The 18164-nt window shown below is 58.7% G+C and overlaps 1 protein-coding gene across 6 annotated transcripts in view; it reads left to right on the forward strand.

Annotated features, from left to right (window-relative positions):
- Positions 1-18164, forward strand: part of CASZ1 (castor zinc finger 1) — a 144557-nt gene that overhangs the window by 88462 nt on the left and 37931 nt on the right. For 2 of the 6 annotated variants that reach the window (XM_032301780.1, XM_032301781.1), the window contains exons 1-2: positions 3034-3295; positions 3735-3773. In XM_032301780.1, the coding sequence (XP_032157671.1) occupies positions 3247-3295; positions 3735-3773 (88 nt within the window). In that variant the 5' untranslated portion in view covers positions 3034-3246. Of the gene's footprint in view, positions 1-3030; positions 3296-3734; positions 3774-18164 lie in introns of those variants that run through there. The other 4 variants (XM_032301786.1, XM_032301785.1, XM_032301784.1 and 1 more) reach the window with 4 other exon arrangements.

Genomic DNA, 18164 nt, shown 5'->3' on the forward strand with positions numbered 1-18164 from the left:
CCTGAGATACCTGGTGTGTAAACAGGCTGGTGAGTGAGAAGGCCCCGGGCTCGGGAGGGATAGGGAATGAGTGGGCACGCTCTGGGGGTGTGAGGGGACCGGGAGCCAAGCGTGGAAGCCGTCCTGGGGAGAGCTGACAGTTTTCCCTGGACTCGTGTGAGGGGCCCGGTGGCTGGGATTTCCCGTGCGCAGCTCCGCATCTTCTCTTGGGGACGGGACGGAGTGCGTGAGGAGGAGCTGGGGCCTCGAGACCGGGAGGAATTGAGGCATTGGGCTTTCCGTGACCTGAGTCCTGGGCACAAATGTCCTCACTGTGGCCTGGCCTTAGGGTCTAAGAGGTGTCCCCTCATCGGGGTCCTCAAGGCAAAAATGGGCCATAGCCTCAGAGATGGCAGAGCTCTGGGCCTCTCCCCTTCCTACAAGCACACACCCGAAGAGAAAGAAAGAGGGAGAAGTCTGGGGACCCCTCCATTATGCAGCCTCTGACTCACACCTCATGACCTCGATGCCTCAGCCTTCTTCTCAGACTTTCTTAAATCATAACACACCAAGATGGCCTCATTCTCTGGGCCTCTCTGGCCTGTCCTCTGCTCTCGGGCGAGGCCTCTTAAGCCTGTAGTGGCTGATTGCGCCTGTCGCCTTGGCAGAACAGAGGCTCTTTGGGCCGCCCACACTCCCCTCCACCACTGTGCCTGACGGGTGCCTCCAGCTTTTGTCCATCAGAGGCCCCAAAGTCACTGCACAGCCACCCTCTTGGCCTTGTCTAGGTAACTGGAAGTTACGCCCTCCCATGCCCTGACCACCAGCAGCAGAAGCCCAGAAAGATACTTAGACACAGCCAGGAGGTCATGTGGGTCACATATGCAGGGGGCCTCCATTATGTGCGTCATCAAATAAACCCAGAAATCACCCCTCCACTCCTCTGTGACTCTTACTCTGCCTCACCCCAGCTGCCCAGGACTGGGGTTTGGGACTGAGTGTCTGTTGTTACAACCCAAAGCTGTAAGCCTTGCTTTGGAGAGTCGTGGGTGAGAGCAGCCAGAGGCCTGTGTATACTCTGGAGTAGTCCTGGACACGGAGGTGTCCTCCCTGAGATCCTGCGTGGGGAGCAGAGCTCACAGTCTTCTGTGCGTGATTGCCCTATACCAATGCTTGTCCTGGTCTCCAGGTAGCTTAAGTCTTGGTTATTCAGGGTTTTAAGGACAGGGGACTGTCAGCAAAGTGTTTGGGCCTCTCTAGCTACTTTTCCTACATAGGAACAGGGCAGGCATGAAGGGTGGAGGGTTGCATGTGGCAACCAGGAAAGGTGCTTGCCAAGAAGGCATCAGGGAAGGCAGTCAAATAGGGAAGAGATGCTAACTCCCTGTGAAGCCATTTGGAACCAAAAAAAAAAAAAAAAAAAAACCCTAAGAAAAATAAGGAGAAAATGGGAGAACAACTAGATTGGTTAGTCTCTGATTTTTTTGCCCCAAGGTTTCCCTGAGCCTCTCCTTTTGCAAAATAGAAATATTGCAACAATAGGCCAGTGCCATTTTGCTGAATGCTGCCCAAAGACCAGAGAAAACCCAGGGTCTAGTCCCTTGCCCTAATTGGAGGCAGTGTGGCCTTTCCTAAAACAGGAGGAGAGGAAGGTGGCAGCGTGGAGACACAAGGGACAAAGAGCTTGTGACAGTGAGATCTAGGTACTGTACTAGCAACGCTGCCCACCTTCTTGCTCATCGGACTGCCTCCTTCCTGAGCCCGCCCCGCTTCTCCCCGCCACGACCATTGGGTAACTTGGATCACTAAAATTTAAGGAATTTCAACGTATCTGGCCCTAGCAGGGATGTCTGGGCACAGAGAGACCCACCAAAGTACTTTCTCTGAGGAAAAAGGAGGAGGGCCAAAGAGAGCACAGGAACCCTTGTCCAGAGATGAGATGGCAGACAGGAAATGCGGCCATTGCCCGAGGGGCAGGTGGCGGGAGGCTGGGTCCTTGGTTCAAGGGTGCCTTTCCCCTCCATGCCAAGGTTCTTAATGAGGCAAGAGGGTGGAAGGGAAGCCCAACTGATGGCATGGATCTGTGGTGGGAGCTTGACTGCAGGCTGCCGAGCGGAGTGAGGTACTGGCTGCCCCCTCGGGGCCCCATTGCAGGGCTGGGGGGACGAATTGGGGCAGAGGAGGAGGAGAAAGACCCCGGGCGGAGAGCAGGGATGTTTAGGCGGCCTGGGTCGGCTCGGTAGGCGGGGCACCAGCGCCCATTTCAAGGCACAGCCAAGCCCAAGTGGTGGAAGCTAGGGGTCCTGGCTCCCCGTGGAAGCTGCTACAGGTGGCAGGCAGAGCTGCGCGAGGCCGAAGCGCGTGTCCTGTCCCCCTTCCCGCCCCCCACCCCGCCAGGCCCACCTCCCGGTAGCCTCCTTGCGACTAAAGAGCCCGGCCGCCACCCCCACCATGACAGTCGGGTATGAGGGGAAACACAAGCCCTGGTACCGCCTCACCCAGAGCCCACAGGGCGCGCGAGAAGGAGCACGGGGGCGCGCGACCGAGCAGGCGCGACCCCGAGGCGCTCACACCTGCGTCCGCCCTGGCGGAAAAGTTTGCGCGGCCGCGCGCCCCGCGAGCCTTGGGCGGGCCAGCACCCGGAGCGAGTCCGCGCGCGGCCGCCGTCGAGGGGCGCGCGCGGGGCCGGGACCCGGGCGCGTTCGGGAGCGAGCGAGCCCGCGGGCCCGCCGTTGTCCGGCCAGAGTTGGCTCGGGGACGCGAGTGCCGCTCGCCTCGCCCCTGCTGCCCGGGTCCGCGCGCCGAGTCCCCGCCTCCCTCCTCCCGAAGTCTAAGGTTTGGGGAATCACTGAGCCAATGAGGCGGGCCGCCCGAGCGGGTGTGCGGAGCCGCGCGCGAGCGCGCACGCGGCGGGGGGCGGGGGGGGGGCAGAGCGGCGGGGGCGCGCGTGCGGCGCGGCCGGCGGGCGGGCGAGCGCGCGCCCATTCACTCCAGCACCGCGGCGGGCGGGCGGGCGCGCGCGCGGGCGGGCCGAGCTCTGCTCTTTCACCTGCCGGGGCGGCGCGGCTCGGCCCGGAGGAGGCGGCGCCGCGGCCGCCCTGCCAATCACCTCGGCGCCTGGCAGCGCCCCCGGCCGCTCCCGCCCGCCCGCTCCCTCCTGCCAAACTGTTACCCTGAGTGTTACCGTCAGGAGCAATGACATCAGGGCTTTAAAACAACTTGTTATTCGGGGAGTAATCAGTTGCAATTAGGCATTAATTAAGTATTATGAAAGTTGATTATTTAAGTGAATTCGGCTTTCGACTCTCCGACTATGGTGAGTACGGCAGTGGGGCGGGGGAGGGCAGGGGGCGCCGCCGCGGGGCTCGACCCCGGCGCGGGCGGGGGGCGCGGGCGGGGCCGGGCCGGGCGCGGGCGGGGGGCCCCCCTCGGCCTCTCGGGCAGCTCGGGCCCCCCGACCCGGGCCGCGTCTATAAATAGTTTCTCTTTTAGTTTAATAAACTCGAGAGCCGAGAGGAGCTGCTCCGAGTGTGCAATGCCGGAGCGTGAGAGCGACGGGGGAGGGAGGGAGGGAGAAACTTTCGCTCTCCCTCCCGGGTCCCCCTGTCACTGCCGGCCGGGTCCCGGGGACTCGTCCGGCCCTCGCTGGGGGCTGCGGCGAGCGGAGGGGGGCGGGAGAGGGGCGGCGGGGGCCGCTGCGCGAGACTAAACAGATGTTTTTTTCTTTCCCCTTCTGTTTTTGGCGTTCCTCGAAGAGTTTGGGACCAAAGAGAGGAGAATGGATCTTGGTACAGGTACCGGCGGTGGGAACGAGGGGAGGCTCTTTCACTTTTCTTTCGGTTCTTTTACGGAAGTTAGTATTTTTAGCCCAATGAAGTAGCAGCTGAGCAGGGGGTGGGGGCTGGCCTGGAGAGGGTCCGGCGCCCGCTGCGCTTCTCGCTCGCCCTGGTTTCTGGATTGCGAGGCTTCGGATGATATTATTGTTATTATTTGTTACTTGCTTAGTGACTGTGACTAATTTGATGCTTGTCATTATGAAAGAACAGAGGGGAGAGGGAGCTGGGGGGCACCCAAAGAGAGGATTTAGGGGTTTTTTGTGGGGGTTTTTGTTCTCCGTGTTTTTTGAATGGCTCCGTGTTTAGTGTGTGGTGTGTTTTTCTTTTTCTCCTGCAAAGATTGTGTGTCAGGCTGTGGGGTGTGTGTTTTTATTTTTTTAGTGGGGGGTGGTTTAGTTTTTGAAAGCAGCGTCCTGTTGGGAAAGGTGGTTAGTCTGGTTTCGGGGCGACTGTCTCAAGGTAAAGGAATTTAATTTATTTGGGACAAGGCTGTGTCGGATGATCAAGCTGCTTATTATGGCTAATGAGTATTTTTCACCTGAGAATCCGTGGGATGAGGCGGCTGTTATCAGTTCAAAGTGAGGGGCCCAGGACTCTCTCCCATCCCCCTTTTGAGCTCCCCCCAGGGGATACACCAGGCAAACTACTAAATGTGGACTCTGGGTTTTGGGGGGGCCTAGTATGGTACCTAGGCTAGGGTTCCAGATAGCATGATGCTGGCCTGGAGCCGTTTATCCTGATATGTTGGTGTTTTTACTGGTTTTAATCTATTTTTTTTCAATATTTTGCTTCTCCTCCCATCTGGGGTTCCTGAGGGGGCACCTGAGGCCAGAGTGAGGTTTACCATAGGCTCTCAATTAGCCCTCTTTGTTGAAACCACACTGTGACCAGGACCCTCGGATCCTAGCCTGGGAAAAGCCACCGTCGTCGTCTTAAATGTTTTTGAAAGAAGTCCGTAAGAAACAGGCTTATCATTCATTGAGGCTGATCTCTGAACCCTTGTGTCTCATTTATAGAAGGAGAGGTGGCAGTTGGGTTGCTGTTTATAATGGGCTCAAGTTCATGGCATTGCCCCTTGGGACCCATGAGCTGACATTTGACCTTCTGAGGTCAAAGGGGAGTAGGCAGAGAGAACAGGAAGGAGGCAGCACTGTGGGGCCCAGGGTGGGTGACAGGGTGCTCAGCTTTGGGAAGTGGGTGTGTATTTTGTGGGGAGGGAGATGGCTCAGAGTTTTGTGACAGTGTCCAACCAGGTGTGATCTCGGGTAATCGGATGTGGAGGGCCTCAGGACCTCTGCGCCCAGGGAAGGTGTAACACCCCCTGCTGGGCAAATCAGTGAAGGTGTCTAAGGCCAGTGCTGCCACCCTGCCCCTCCCTGGCCTCCACGCCCCAGAGAGGCAGTCCACCCCCACTCTAATCAGGTGCCTCATCACCTCCTTCCCTCGGGCCCCACCCCCTTTCTTCAGAAAAAGGGCCCCCACCCAACCAGCCAAGAAGCAGTCCTTACAGACGGGCCTCTGCTTGTGGGCGGGCACAGTGGACCTGGGCATTACTCAGCTGGAAGGTGGACCCTCCCCATCTTCCTCCCTCTAACTTGGCTGCCAACTAGAGCGGGCGTCCATCCTCCTGCCGTTACGCCAAACAGTGCCTCCCAGTCTGCTGTGGGCGCACGACTCCGAAGCCCTTCTGGAAGGTGTCCCGGACTGGAGAGAGAGAGCCTCCCAAGCCTGCGTGTGCAGAACCTCTTACAGCATCTCTCCTGGGCCTTAGGGAGACTGACTTCTCCCAGCACTCCAGGGATAGGCTCTGGAAACTTTTTCTAGAACCTGGGAAGAGCCACTGAGATGGACTGCTACGTTCTCTAGTTGGAGCAGGGCTAGCCCAGCAGGACCCAGACCTGTACTCTGGCCACTCAGTGAGGGGAGGTTTGGGTGTCAGAGTTCTGACTGCTTCCTGGAGGAGTCATCTGGTGAGACCATCTCAGCCTTTTCTTTGAATTTTGAAGTTTTGCTTAATTTCAGAACTTCAGAAGAAAAACATTTTTTTCTCTCTTCACAAAAAAAGGGAAGCAGGTGGGAACTCTGAGATCCCCCTCAGAGCCCATCTCTGGCTTGACTCCGTGCTCACCTTCCCTCAAGATCTGGAAGGTACTTCTGGACCCAGCCATGGCCTGGAGTTTCACTACTGGCCAGGGTTCATTGCTGGGACTGTGAGGGGCTCTCTTCTTTGGGGGGACCCTGGACAGCTTCCACCGAGAGCTTCTCTAGCACAGGACAAGACTGGAGGCACAAGCTCCAAAGAGGTTGCTGACACCAGGGACCCTACAAGCATTGGATTACGGGTTAAGATCCTGTCCTGCCTCGGACAGGTCCAAGTCCTGAAGCATTCCGTTCAGAAGCCATTCAGTGGTGGCAGAACCTAGGCTTCTCAGGAGGGGACAGCAGGACCTCAGGACCCTTAGAGGCCATGTGGACCCCTGTTCCCCCACCATAGTTCAGCCAAGGGCTGGATCAATCTGGACGTCTTTAGCAATAAAAAATGCCGATGTCGTCCTAATTCACCAGGCCCCGAGATGACAGCAAATTTACATTTTTTAATTAAACTAGCAGCCAGTTTTTATGAGAGGGGGTTGGGTTATGCAAATCAAATGGTTGTGTACGGAAGATTAGGAGAGTTTGGGAATAAATTCCACAAATGCTAATAAAAAAAAAAGGAAAGGGAAAGAGGAGGGAGGGAGGAGAGAGAGGAAGAGGGGAGGACATAGTTCCATTAGGCCCTTTTAGAGTGATTTCCCTGGGGGAGGGAGCCGGGCAGGGGAGGGGCGGGGGGAGGGAGCTTTCAGACACAGGTAAATCCATCCTGCAGTTGGGAAGCTCCCCAGGGTTAGGCCCCACTAGGCTGATGACTTGGCCCAACAAGACTGGAGGCCGGGGCACAAGGGCCGCGAAGCAACAGTGAAGCTTTGGGAAGGACCTTGCCCTTGATTCTCAGGGTCTGCTTGTAACTGCCCTCACTCTGCCCAGGGAGAGCATGAGAAGAAGAGGAGAGGCTGTCCAGGGCTAGAGCTGTATGTCAGGATCCAAGCTAGGCCCTGCCAGATCAAGGGCCAAAGAGGCAAGAGACTGAGTTCAAGAGGATGGCCACAGATGGAGGGCCAGAGAGGGGTGGCTCTGTCCACTTGGTAGCCTTGGGTCAAGGAGAGGTCAGTGGGAGGAATCGGGGCTGCTCGCTGAGCCAGGCCTGCTTCTTTTTCCCTCGGATAAGCTCTGCTGGAACTCTGGGCCAGGACACCCCTACCCCAACCCAACCCCCACCATTGCTTCCCAGCCCCAGCCTCAGCGGTGGAGGAAGCCTGAGCAGGTTGTCCTCAATTTTCCTTCCTCAAGCCTTTACTTGGCCAGATACACCCACTCGACCAGTCTAAGCTGGGGCCAGTCCCTGCAGTCAGGCTGTGCACCGGTTCTGCCAGTCTGCCGCGAGGGGTAGGTGCCATCTTGGCAGGAAGGAGCAGTCAGAGCCAAGGACAGAGTGGGCTGACTCGGAAGTAGTGAGTTTCCTGGTACCATTCAAACAGAGGCTGGCTGTGACGTGTGCGGGGACTGGAGCATCAGATGACCTTTAAGGTCTCTGGCTCTCTAGCTCCCAGCTGGATCTTACTGGGAAGCTTCAGTGGGGGCAGTTCATGGCGCGGGGGGGCGGGGGGTGGTTGAGGGGATGAGGTGAGAAGCACATGGTTTGGGCCTTCTCTTTGGAAGAAGGCATTTGAGACCCAGGGCTCTGGACTGCCAGGAGGCCCTCGCACCAACCCCGGTCCTGGCTGTGAGACGTCAGAGCAGAACACAGGATAAAAGCGCTGGCGTAACCATTCTTGCAACACGAGGCAGAGGCAGCAAGGGCAGATAGATCTGTAAGGATCCCTAGAAGGGCCCCACCCTGGGCCGTTTATTCCTGTAGGGACCAGCCAGGAGAACCCATTAACTCTCCTCTCTGAAAAGGGCACTGTGGCCACTTAGCCAGACCTCCTTGCCGCCTCGCCATGGCTGCCACTGTCCACCCATCCCCCAAGGCCAGGGAATCTGGCTGAGTTGCAGCTTGGGTTTTTATGATGGAAAAATAAAATAAATGGAGACACCTTTGGAGGGCTGAGTCACGCAGCAGCATCTCCTCATTAAAGCTGCTGCCCCTGGCTCAAGTCCCTGGGCTGGGGAGCGGGTGGGGCCCGGGAAGATTCTGGGCGCCAGCTTATCCACCTGGACCCTGCCAGGTTAGGGGTGCACCTGTCCCCCCATCAGCTTTCTCCGGCAGCCCAGCCATGCTTAGAGGGGTCAGGCCGTTTCTCCTCCCAACCCCCAACCCGGGGCCCTCAGCCTTGTCCTTTACCATGGCCCTCTCCAAGCTGGTTTTTAAACCTTGACCACCCTGGTGGGGGACGCATCTCCTTCTCATCTTTGGGGTTGGGGAGGGCAGTGATGGAGGAAGTTGCTCTCTAGTATTTCCAGCCTGTGGGTCCCCCAAGGCAAGCAGCAGCTGTCCCAGGGTCCCTGGACCAGGGTACAGCAGGAGGTAGAAGGAGCAGGGGAGGAGGAGAAGGCTGGCCATCCCAGGGGGCAGAGGACGGCCTTCATCCCTTGGACCGATTGGTCCAGCATTCACCTTCTGGCTGCCCAAAGGCATCCTCGGGGGGCATCCTCGCACCCTGCATTCATCAGCTCATAGTGCCCCTGTCTGGAGGAGACCCCATGCAGGTGGTGAGGCTGGCGATTCAGAACATGTTAGGGAGAACCTGCTAGAGTTGCCACAGCAGTGAAGCTGCCTGGTCCTTCCCTGTGTTCCAGGAGCCGTCCGGTGGAGGGAGACAGGTGTGTCCATCTGCCACCAGGGGCAGAGGAGCACAGGGCGGAGAGCTCCAGGAGCTCTGTGAAGGAGCCACCTTTGAACGTGATAAAGGATGGGAAGTAGCAGGACAGAGGAGATAGGCGGCGGGATGTTCCCCGCACCCCCCAGCACCTTCTGGACGTCACACGGCTTTGCTTCCCTTGCCTTCTAGTCCCTGGCCACCCACCCCCCTCACCCCCAGCAGAACTCCTGCTTCCCATCGTGCAACTGCAGCCTTCTGCCCTTTCGCTCCAGGCCGCCCAGCTCCCTAAAGGCAGGCCCTCCTGCCTACTTCGTCCCTCCTCCTGACAGCCTCGTACCCAGTTGGCCCTGGAAAGACATAGCAGATAAGAGGCTGGCTGGAGGCCTGCATCTCTGAGGATCTGGTTAGACCCACGGCAGGGGTGTGTCCAGGTGGCACTCAGACTTCTGGACCCCGGCCCCCAGAAGGTCAAGCAAAGTGCTTGCTTCTGCTACTCCTGCTTCTAATGGCCACCATTAGAGTTAGCTCTGTGTTGACACCCCCTCCCAGCACTCGGTCTGGGGCTGGTCTCGCGCCTTCCCACTGTTAGTGCTGGTGGAATTGATTGATGGATGTACCTCTTCGCCAAGTGCCTCCCGGCTTCTTAGTGGGGGCAGAAGGAGGCAGGCAGGAAACATTGGCCGGTTCCCCTGGGACCTGGGTTTTAGCTCCTTGAGAGCTTTCTATAGCCTGGTTTACAGGAAGGAGTGGGGCTGGGATTAAGGATGACACGAAGGGGGTCCAAGGGTAAAGATAGGCATTGTATGGTTAGGTGGGGGCCTCCATTAGCTGCTCACCATGACTCTGGCTCGGGCCTGGGAGGGTCCTCGGTGCCTGCAGCCTGCCACCCTGTGAGGGGCAAGCAGGCAGTGACTGATGTGCGGTCTGGGACTCCACCGCCCCCCCTGCCCACCTCCATCTCCCCCCAAGCAGACCTCACAGCAGCATGTCCATCCTCTGCAGGTCCTGGTCCCAGGACCTCCCAGGTCCCAGGAGCCCTGCAACTAGGTGGACCCTGTGCCGAAAAGAGGGCCCAGCCTGCATTGCCGAGACCTTGCCCCTCCTGAGCTGGCTGTGGTTCTTAGAGCATCCCATAGGCTGCCTCCTGGGGCTTCTTCTGGCCCCTCAGTCTCGGCTGGTGCCATGGGCTCCAGGCTGCTGAGACTCTCCTGAAAGCCAAGAGGGCTGTTGCCTTCTGGCCTGAGGCTGGGGCACTGGCTGACTTTGGGGGAGCAGAGGAGTGGACACATTTGTGTTGCCAAAGACCAGCGTTTCCCAGAGGAAACCTTCTCGAGCTGAGCTTTAGCCCACATTGGCCTTTCCTTATAGGGCTTTTGGGGGACCCCCCCACCCCGGGAGGGAATGTGCTGCGTGCAAACTGGCAATGAGTAAGTGGGGGGTCCACCACCTCACGGCTGCCGGAGGTACATCTTCTTGGCTAGATCATCACCTGCTGTAGACCAGAGCCTGCCTCCCCCTCAGCCCAAGGCCACAGCAAGCCAGGTGGGCTGCCTGGGGGAGGGGTTGGCCAGGTGCCCTGCTGCCCAGCAGGGGGCGCCCCAGCGTATCTGCCCTAGTTCTAAGGACAAGGATGCTGGTCCCCTGTCTGGTCTGAGCCTTCTGGCCGTGGGTGGGGGGGAGGGATAGCCTCCCCTCCCCACCCCCAGAGGTTCCTTGGCTGAGTTTGTTTTGCCAGGGTGACCTGTTTAATCATCTCATTTTCTGGTGGCCGTTTATTCCTCGTTTCCACGGTTACGGCCCCATTAAGGGGAGAAGCAATAAGGCAGCGAGTCAAACAGGTAATAAAAACATTAAGGCCCATGTGCACTGAGGGAGGGCGGTGGGTGGGAAGGGGGCTCAGTGAGGTGAGACGGCCCAGGGAGAAGCAGAGGTAAGAGGCCGCTGGCCTTGTCCTCCAAAGGCCACCAAGAGGGCTCCTGGCCGGTGGAAGCAGTGGACCGCTCACTATGGCCTGGCTTCTGAGCTGTACCCTTTGGGGGCCGAGACCCAGGGCTCGCTCAGAACCGTCCCCAGCCCTTGGTGCCCTGGCAACAGGCTGTATGTTGGGAAGTAGCACAGGAAGGAGACCCATGAGAGTGACAGAAGCCTCCCCCAGGACTCCTCCGGCCAGGCCGTGCAGCCCGTTTGCAGGCCTCACCTCGCCCTCCCTTGCTGGGGGTGGGGATGATTTCTGACATTGCTTTGAGCACTAGAACTTTTTTTCTGCCAACTTTATCAGAAAGCATATTTGTGGTGAGTGCTGCTAACAGGGCCAGGCTGGTGAGTAAATATTCCTGGTGTGGACAGCCCCGTGACCTTGAGAAGGAGGAGCGTCGCAGGGGGGCCAAGGGCACGCAGGGGAAAGCAGACCTAGTGGTCCCGGTGCTGTTGGGGGGCCCCCGAAGATGGGGTGAGGAGGCCAGAGTGTTTGGGTTTGGCCCTAACTGTCTCTTCCCAGCAGCGTGATCCGCCTCAAGCTCGAGTGACACTTGGCTCGGGCTGGCGTGTGTGACTTTCCCGCTGGTGGACTGGGCTGGGAGCCCTTGGTGTTGCTCCCACAGAGGAGTTTCTGGCAGGTTCTCCTCTGGGCTCCATAGAGACGCGGCCCTCCCTTCCTTTCGGAGATGGAAGCTAAAAGGAAAGTCAGCCTCTTGCCAAGGCCGTCTGCGCCCAGGGGCACGTGCCTTCTTCCCTAGGGGCCTCCTGAGTGACCCCAGCCCCTCTGGGTGGCCCTCGAGATTGACAAGTGAGCAGCCAGTCCGTGGGGCTGACCGGGAGGGGTGGGGGAGAGACGGAGTCTTTCTCAGCTGGGAAGAGCAGGGCTCCGGGGCAGTGCTTATGCGCGCTCAAGCCCGGAGCTGCTGCCCCAAAACTTTGGGTCAGTGGCTCAGAGGGAAGAGCAGAGGCCCGGTGGGGACGCCTCTGGGTGAGGAGCACCTACTTGCTTTTCCTCCCCAGTGCCCTGATCCTTTGCAAACTCACCGAGGTCTGCGTCTCCAATTTTTAATTTCAAAGTTGATTTCTGACTCGAGAGGGAGAAAGAGAGGAAGGTCTGGGAAATGGGGGAAACCCTCTGGCTGCGGAGTGTGTCTTGGGAGCGGACCTAGATGAGTTAATATTCCGAATCAAACAATTAAAAATAGAAAATGTGCCCGCGGCCCCAGCTGCTGAGGCTTTTCGGCAACTGCCACCGGGAGCTTCACGGGGCAGGTGGTGCGGGAAAGGCGTTTTTCCACAAATAGCGAGTATCAGACACTACTGCGCGCCCCCCCCCCCAACCAACCTCCCTCCCAGGACCCAGGACAGGTGTCCAGGGGCTCCCAGCTCTCCCTGAGCTCGCCCATGGCCTGGAGCCCGGGGTCTGTGCAGCTTCAGGGCAGCCCTCCTCCCCTGCGGGGCCCAGCCACAGTGGTGAGGTCATCGCCAGATGCCTTGCTAATTGCTTTAAGAATCTAACTTAAAATAAGATGAAAACTTATATTCCTGGGTGAGGCGTAATTTCCCATCGAATAGTAAGTTAATGGAAGGGTTATACCAGAGGGCCTGGCTGGGAGGCCGTGTGCTCATCGGATAAAGCCAAGTGGCTTGGGCAGAACAGGTCTAGAGTTGGGGTCCCCTAAACCTCAGGCCAGGCCCTGCCCCCCGGCTCCTCTCGCGCTTCACCATGGCCTGCTGAGCCAAGAGGACACGTCCCACGCGTGCTCAAGTCCCTGTCAATGCTGGGGACCGGCTTTTCAAAGCCCTCAGGTGGGAGAGGCTCGAGTTTGATGTCCCTCAGGCATGAGAAGGCTCTGGGTAGTCAGTTCACCCAGGAGCACGTCTCTTGACACCCAAGAACACAGAGCTTCGGGAGCACTTTCCAGATCCCAGCATGGCGACCAGCCGCCCTAGTTCGCCCAGGACCGGAAAGACCCACATCCTGTGAATACCTGAGTTCTGGAGACCAGTGGACAGGCTGATTGATATGGCCCCTCCCTTGGGGTCCCGGAGAGCCCAAGCACCTCCTGGACTAGACTGCTCTCTGTCCAGGATGGGTGATTTACGACAGGCACCACCTAAAACCCCCAGCTCCTAGGGCTGCTGCCTTTGACATGTGTGAACTCAAGCGGGTATGATACAAGCCTTCCCAGGCGGGACGAGGCACTGCCTTGGAGCCTCTGCAGGGAGCAGGAAGGGACTTGCCCCTGGGCACCCACCTCCATGCCCCGCCCCTTTCCGCTGAGCCCTTCCCCCTATGGCAAGGATGGGCACACGGGGCAGGATCATGACAGCAGAGCACCTGCAAGTTTACCTGGTGCCTACCTGCCTTCCGAGAGATTCTGAGCTCTCCACGTCTAATACTGCAGTCCCCGGGAGAAAGACAGGGAGTTGTCCTGTGGCTCAGAGACACGGATAGGTCAGGGAGTGGGGCTGCCTCCCATGGGGAAGAGGGTCTTGCTGGAGGACCTCTCTGCTGGCAGCCCGCTCCTAGATATCTCCCATGCTGCTGGGCCCACTGCCCCAAACATCTCTAGGTCCCCCCGAGATCCCGCCAGTAACCTGTGGCACACCCTGGGCCTTCCCTGCAAAATAAAACGCACTTTTTCACACGGTTGCATTTTGAGCTTTTTGGAGGAAGCCTCCCCTCGAGGCACTCGTCCCTGCCTATCTCCTGAAAAAGGGTCTCCCCTTCTGTGTGCAGGAAAGGGTTGCAGAGGAGTGGGGAAACATCCTGACTTGTCTCTTTGGTGAAATGGAAATGTGCAGACTGGACCCTGGGCCCTTCAGGAGGAGAGTCTAAACGAATGGGCATTCCCCTAGGAGACAGGACAGCAAAAGCGAGTTTGTGGATGTGTTTCTGTGTATGCATAGACTTCGCTGGAGGGAAGATCAGGATGTTTCCCCTGGTTCACCAGGAGACACTTGCAGCTCAGCGAAGGGGTGCATATCACCATTGGCCTTCACGGCTTCTAGAAGCAATGGGGCCTCCTTGGGAACCAGAGAGGATAAACTTGCTGCTGTCCTTGCCTGCGGTTTGAGCCCAGGGGCTGTATTGAGTATGGCAGGTGTAATCCCAGAGGGGCCCCGCTCCTTTCCCCGTGTTGCCCACTGCCCACGCTGCTTTCAGAGGGAGGGAGGGAGCGGCCGGGTGCTCTGGGGCGGACTAAGGCTGCGTGAGTGGCCTCTTCCAGGCTCCTACAGCACACCTATTCCCCCCACCGCCACCCCAGAAGAAGGAATTATGGGGCATTAGGACTGAGAATTCCTAGTCTAAACAACTCAGGAAAGCATGTTCCAAGAGTGAGCCAAGCCGGAACCTCAGCTGGTGTGAGCCTGGGTTGTAACTACGCGGACAGGAGCTGCAAATGTTCCATGTTCTACGGCAGTTGCTGTTCAAGCAGACTGATTGGGGAACTCCTGCCTGTGGGGATCTGAGCGGGCCCTCCTCTGTTCATCTTTTCTCACCCCTGGAGGGGAGGAAGTGATGCTGGGTTAGACAGGGGGGACAGCCGGCCAGCCAGCTCTAGAAAGGCCGGTGGTGGACGGAGCAGGAGACAGGCAGCCTGGGAACACCCAGCCCCCGGCCAGAGGGTTCAGCCTCCTGCTCAGTCTGCATGGGCCCCTTTCCCTGGGCCTGCCTGATTGGAAGGGTCACTTTGGGGGTTCCCGGGAGGCCTTCAGATAGGTGGTGAATGCCGTGCCTCCCTGGAGACCCCAGGGCAGGGCCAAGAGCCCAGAGAAGGAACCCAGGATGTTTTCTGTTTCGGGGTCCCCTGGGGGCCCAGGGGCAGATTGAGACAGGCTCCTTGCAGGGAAGGTGTTAACAAACAGCAGGTGATTAAACATGACAAGCGGTGACATTTCTGTGCAGGGTTCTCGGTCCCGGCAATGCCAAGAATGAAGCTATAAACCCTGACATTTTGTGTTATGCACTGAGAGGTTTTTAATAGACCTCTCTCTCTCCTCCCCAGTCAACTTCTTTGTCCCTCTTCTCCCCCACGTCGTAGCCACTGTCCCCACAGAAGCTTCCTGCCTCTCCATTCAGCCTGGCCTCAGGGAGCCTCCAATTCTGGGGTCTCTACTGGCCGTGGCCTCTCCGTCCCGTCCGTCCCTCACCCTGGAGCTGTTCTCCTGGGCCGCTCGGGCTCTCCCTGCTCTCCCACTGCCCTCCACACCCCCTCCCTCCGCTTTGATCTCTCCCCGCAGCCTGCACTCCCTTCTCCTTTTTTTGGGTCCTGATCTCACAGCCTCACCCTCTGCTGTGGCTGTCCCGGTTGTTTGCTGTGGCAGGTGTCTGTCCCTGTGCCCTCTTTGTGTTAATAACATTTTCAGGCAGACTTGAGAGGGGCTGCAGGGAGGTGGTGGGGCTGTGGATGGGATTTTCGCCCCATCTTTTTTCAGTTTCTTTTCTCCTTTTTGGGACGGAGACCGGAGGTGCAGCGAGAGCCGGGCAGCACAGTGCAAACAGTTGCTGGATTGATTCCGAAGGGGCCTGGCTGGTAACAGTTGTTCCTCTCCCAGAGAAATGTTGGAACAACTGGGGCCTCTTTTGTTCTCGAGGCAGAGCCCTGCGAAGGGCATTTGGAGGTGAGCCTGAGGCGCAAGAGGGTCAGAGACCCAAAAGCTTCAGCCTCTGTCTCATGCCAGGGAGGAGGGGTTCCTAGAGCTCCACGGGGCCTGCTTGGTACAGAAGCCCGGCCACACACCCCTCATCCCCGCTCTTCCCCTAATGAACTTAAGAAGCACTTAGTTTTCTGTATTCATTCAGTAAATATTTATTTGGGTCAGGCGCTCTGCTAAAACAGTAGTTCTGTCCTACGGATCCTGCAGTCTAAGGAGATAGAAGGGTCATTAAGCAAGTCATTACCAAAGCTGTACACGGAGCAGGGCGTCAGGAGAGGACGAGGCCAGGGCCCTACAGAGTGTGGTGATCTCCGAGGGCTTCCAGGAGGAAGTGAAATTTCACCTGGGATGTTGGAGGGATGCATGGATGCATGGAGGTCCTGGTGTGATTAGCCAGTCCCTGAACTGAAGGAGGTTATGGGGGTGGGGCTGCTGTTCCCTGTTCCACAGGTGCTGGCTGGCGGGCCAGGGCTGGGTGTTGAATTGTGCCAGTCCACTAGGGCCGTGCTCCTTCAAGCTCTGGCTAACTGGCCAGGGACTTGCTCTTCCAGCCACCCTCCTACCAAGTAGACCTATCTGTGCCAGGGACAGTGCTTGGAGGCAGAGCAGGAATGGGCTCAGCCCTGTTCCTGGGGGACGGAGAGTAGCCCGGAAGTCAGCAAGTGACACGGAGGGGTAGGCTGCTCCCCGTTCCTCCTGCTGACGCCTCGCTGAAGAGGGGCCAGGGGAGAGTGTGCAGACCCGCGTAGGGGGCAGAGCTGCTGCAGGAGCCCAGGGGAGTCCAGCTGGGACTGTGGCACGAGTCCGGGTATCTGCTTACTACCCACCTCTTACCTCCTGCACCTGCTGGCCTCCATGAGGCCCTCCTCGAACTCACAGCTGGCCTCCACCCAGGCCTTCCGTGGTGTGCAGAATGCTCCCAGGCTGGTGTGTCTTCCCCAGGAGACTCCGGCCCTCTGACACCTGGAACCGTGCTCCCTGAGTCCCTAGGGCCAGCCGGAGTCTGGGAAGTATCTGCCTGTAGCTACTTGGAATGTATCGGAGATACTGGGCTGTGAAAGAGGAGGACATGCACTGACCCTTAGAAGTGAGGAGCCCAGAGACAGACCAGGGGGCCCCTGGTGTCCGGGAAGCCAGGCTCTGGGGGTCCAGGGTCAGTTTCCTCACCGAACCTGAGCCGGCCCCACACCCCAGAGTCATTCCTCCATAGCAATGGGGCAGCCATAAGGCCCGCGGCCTAGAAGGGCCTCACGGAGCCTTTAGAGCGCTTCCTTCCCTACCTTGCGCCACCTGTGCCCAGAGGTCAGAGCCGGGACACCTTGCCTCCGTACCTGTTCCCTGAGGAGGACCAGGTTAGCGCCCAGTCCGGTCCCGTTGTTAAATGGTCCAGGGCAGATTTCAGCCGTAACTCCCCATCCCCACACTGCCTTTTTGCCAGATTTGGCCTGGGTCCCATAATGCCACCCCTTGTCATCCACTTCTCAGAGTCCAGCCAAGACCCCAGGAAGGCCCCAGAGGGTCAGCCTTCCAGGCCCTTGGGCAGGCGAGAGGAAGGAGGCGTGCAGAAATGGGAGAGGAGGGGAGTCCCAGAGCCAGGACTTGGCCCCCTGCCCCTGTAGATCCGGAGCCAGGTTTTACTGTAATCCCTACATCCTGTTGCAGATCCTTAATCAGCTGGAGCCCAGGTTGGGCCGGACCCTGTGGTGACACTCAGGGCTGTAGGATGGAAAACCTGAAGTGGAGCTTCCGGAGTTGGGGTTGGGGGCTGCGAGGAGGAGGCAGGTGGAGGGGAGGAGAAGAGAGCCAGTGCAGGCACAGGATGTGGACAGAGCCCAGAGCCGCCACCCACCCGACCCAGGCTGGGGGTGGAGGAGCAGCTGTTGCAAACTGGGAACCAGGGATATGAGAGGACGAGGAGGGGCCCACACGGGGCCCCCTGGAGAACACCAGAGTCTGTGGGGGCTGCTTGCGTGGTCTGTTAGCACCATTGAGACAGCTGGCCCTGGAGTCGCTCAGATAGTGAGCAAGGACTCCGGCCTAGAGACAGCAGGGAGGGGACCCTGGGTGCTGTGGGTTCCAGGGGTCTCCACCGGCCAGGGCCTAAGTCCAAGGCAGGAAGGGCTTCTGTCCTCCCAGGAGCTCTGCTTCCTGAAGAGGCCTGAGGCAGGGGACTTAGAAGGGTCCCATGGGGGGCTTGGGCAGCCAGGGGACTAGGCTCCTCCAGGGAGCAGCAGGGGCCCCTGAGCAGGAAAGCGGGATCCCAGGATCCGCCATTCCTTCAGCCAGGAGCTGCCGGCCCCAGGGCCCTGGCCGTCCAGCTCTGCTCTGCTCCGCAGTCTCTGCATGAGTCAGGGGAAGGGTTGGGGTCTGGGGGGCGTGTAACCCTCCCGGACCTCAACTCTGCCTGCCCCCCCCCCCCGCCCCCAGGAGCAGTGGTGGAGTGGGATGGGGGAAATGCCCAGTCCACAGCCAGCCAGGGAGCGCAGGCCAGGAGTGGGCTGGCTGGCAGCGGGCGGGCAGACGGGCGTCTGTCCTGCCAGGGGCCCAGGCTGGCTACGCAGACAGCCTCTTTTCTATATGGAAATGAAGAATTTAGGCTAATGGAGCTCAACCATCTCTAATTTTGCGATGGCAGGAGGATTTTGATTGAAAGTAATTAAGCAAGCTAGCTGTAAAATTAATTAAAGCAAAAGGGGGGGATTTTTTATTGGATTGGATAGCGATATAGCGTCTGTCAGGCGGGGGACGGATGGGGGTGACCTGAATCCTCTGCCCTCCCCCCTCCCACTCGGGACGTTTATGTCACTTTAATCTCCTTACAGCGGCTGCTGTGCATTTGTTTGAAATA

The sequence above is a fragment of the Mustela erminea genome, chromosome 10 (genome assembly GCF_009829155.1).
Source record: "Mustela erminea isolate mMusErm1 chromosome 10, mMusErm1.Pri, whole genome shotgun sequence".
In the NCBI taxonomy this organism is placed as follows: domain Eukaryota; kingdom Metazoa; phylum Chordata; class Mammalia; order Carnivora; family Mustelidae; genus Mustela; species Mustela erminea.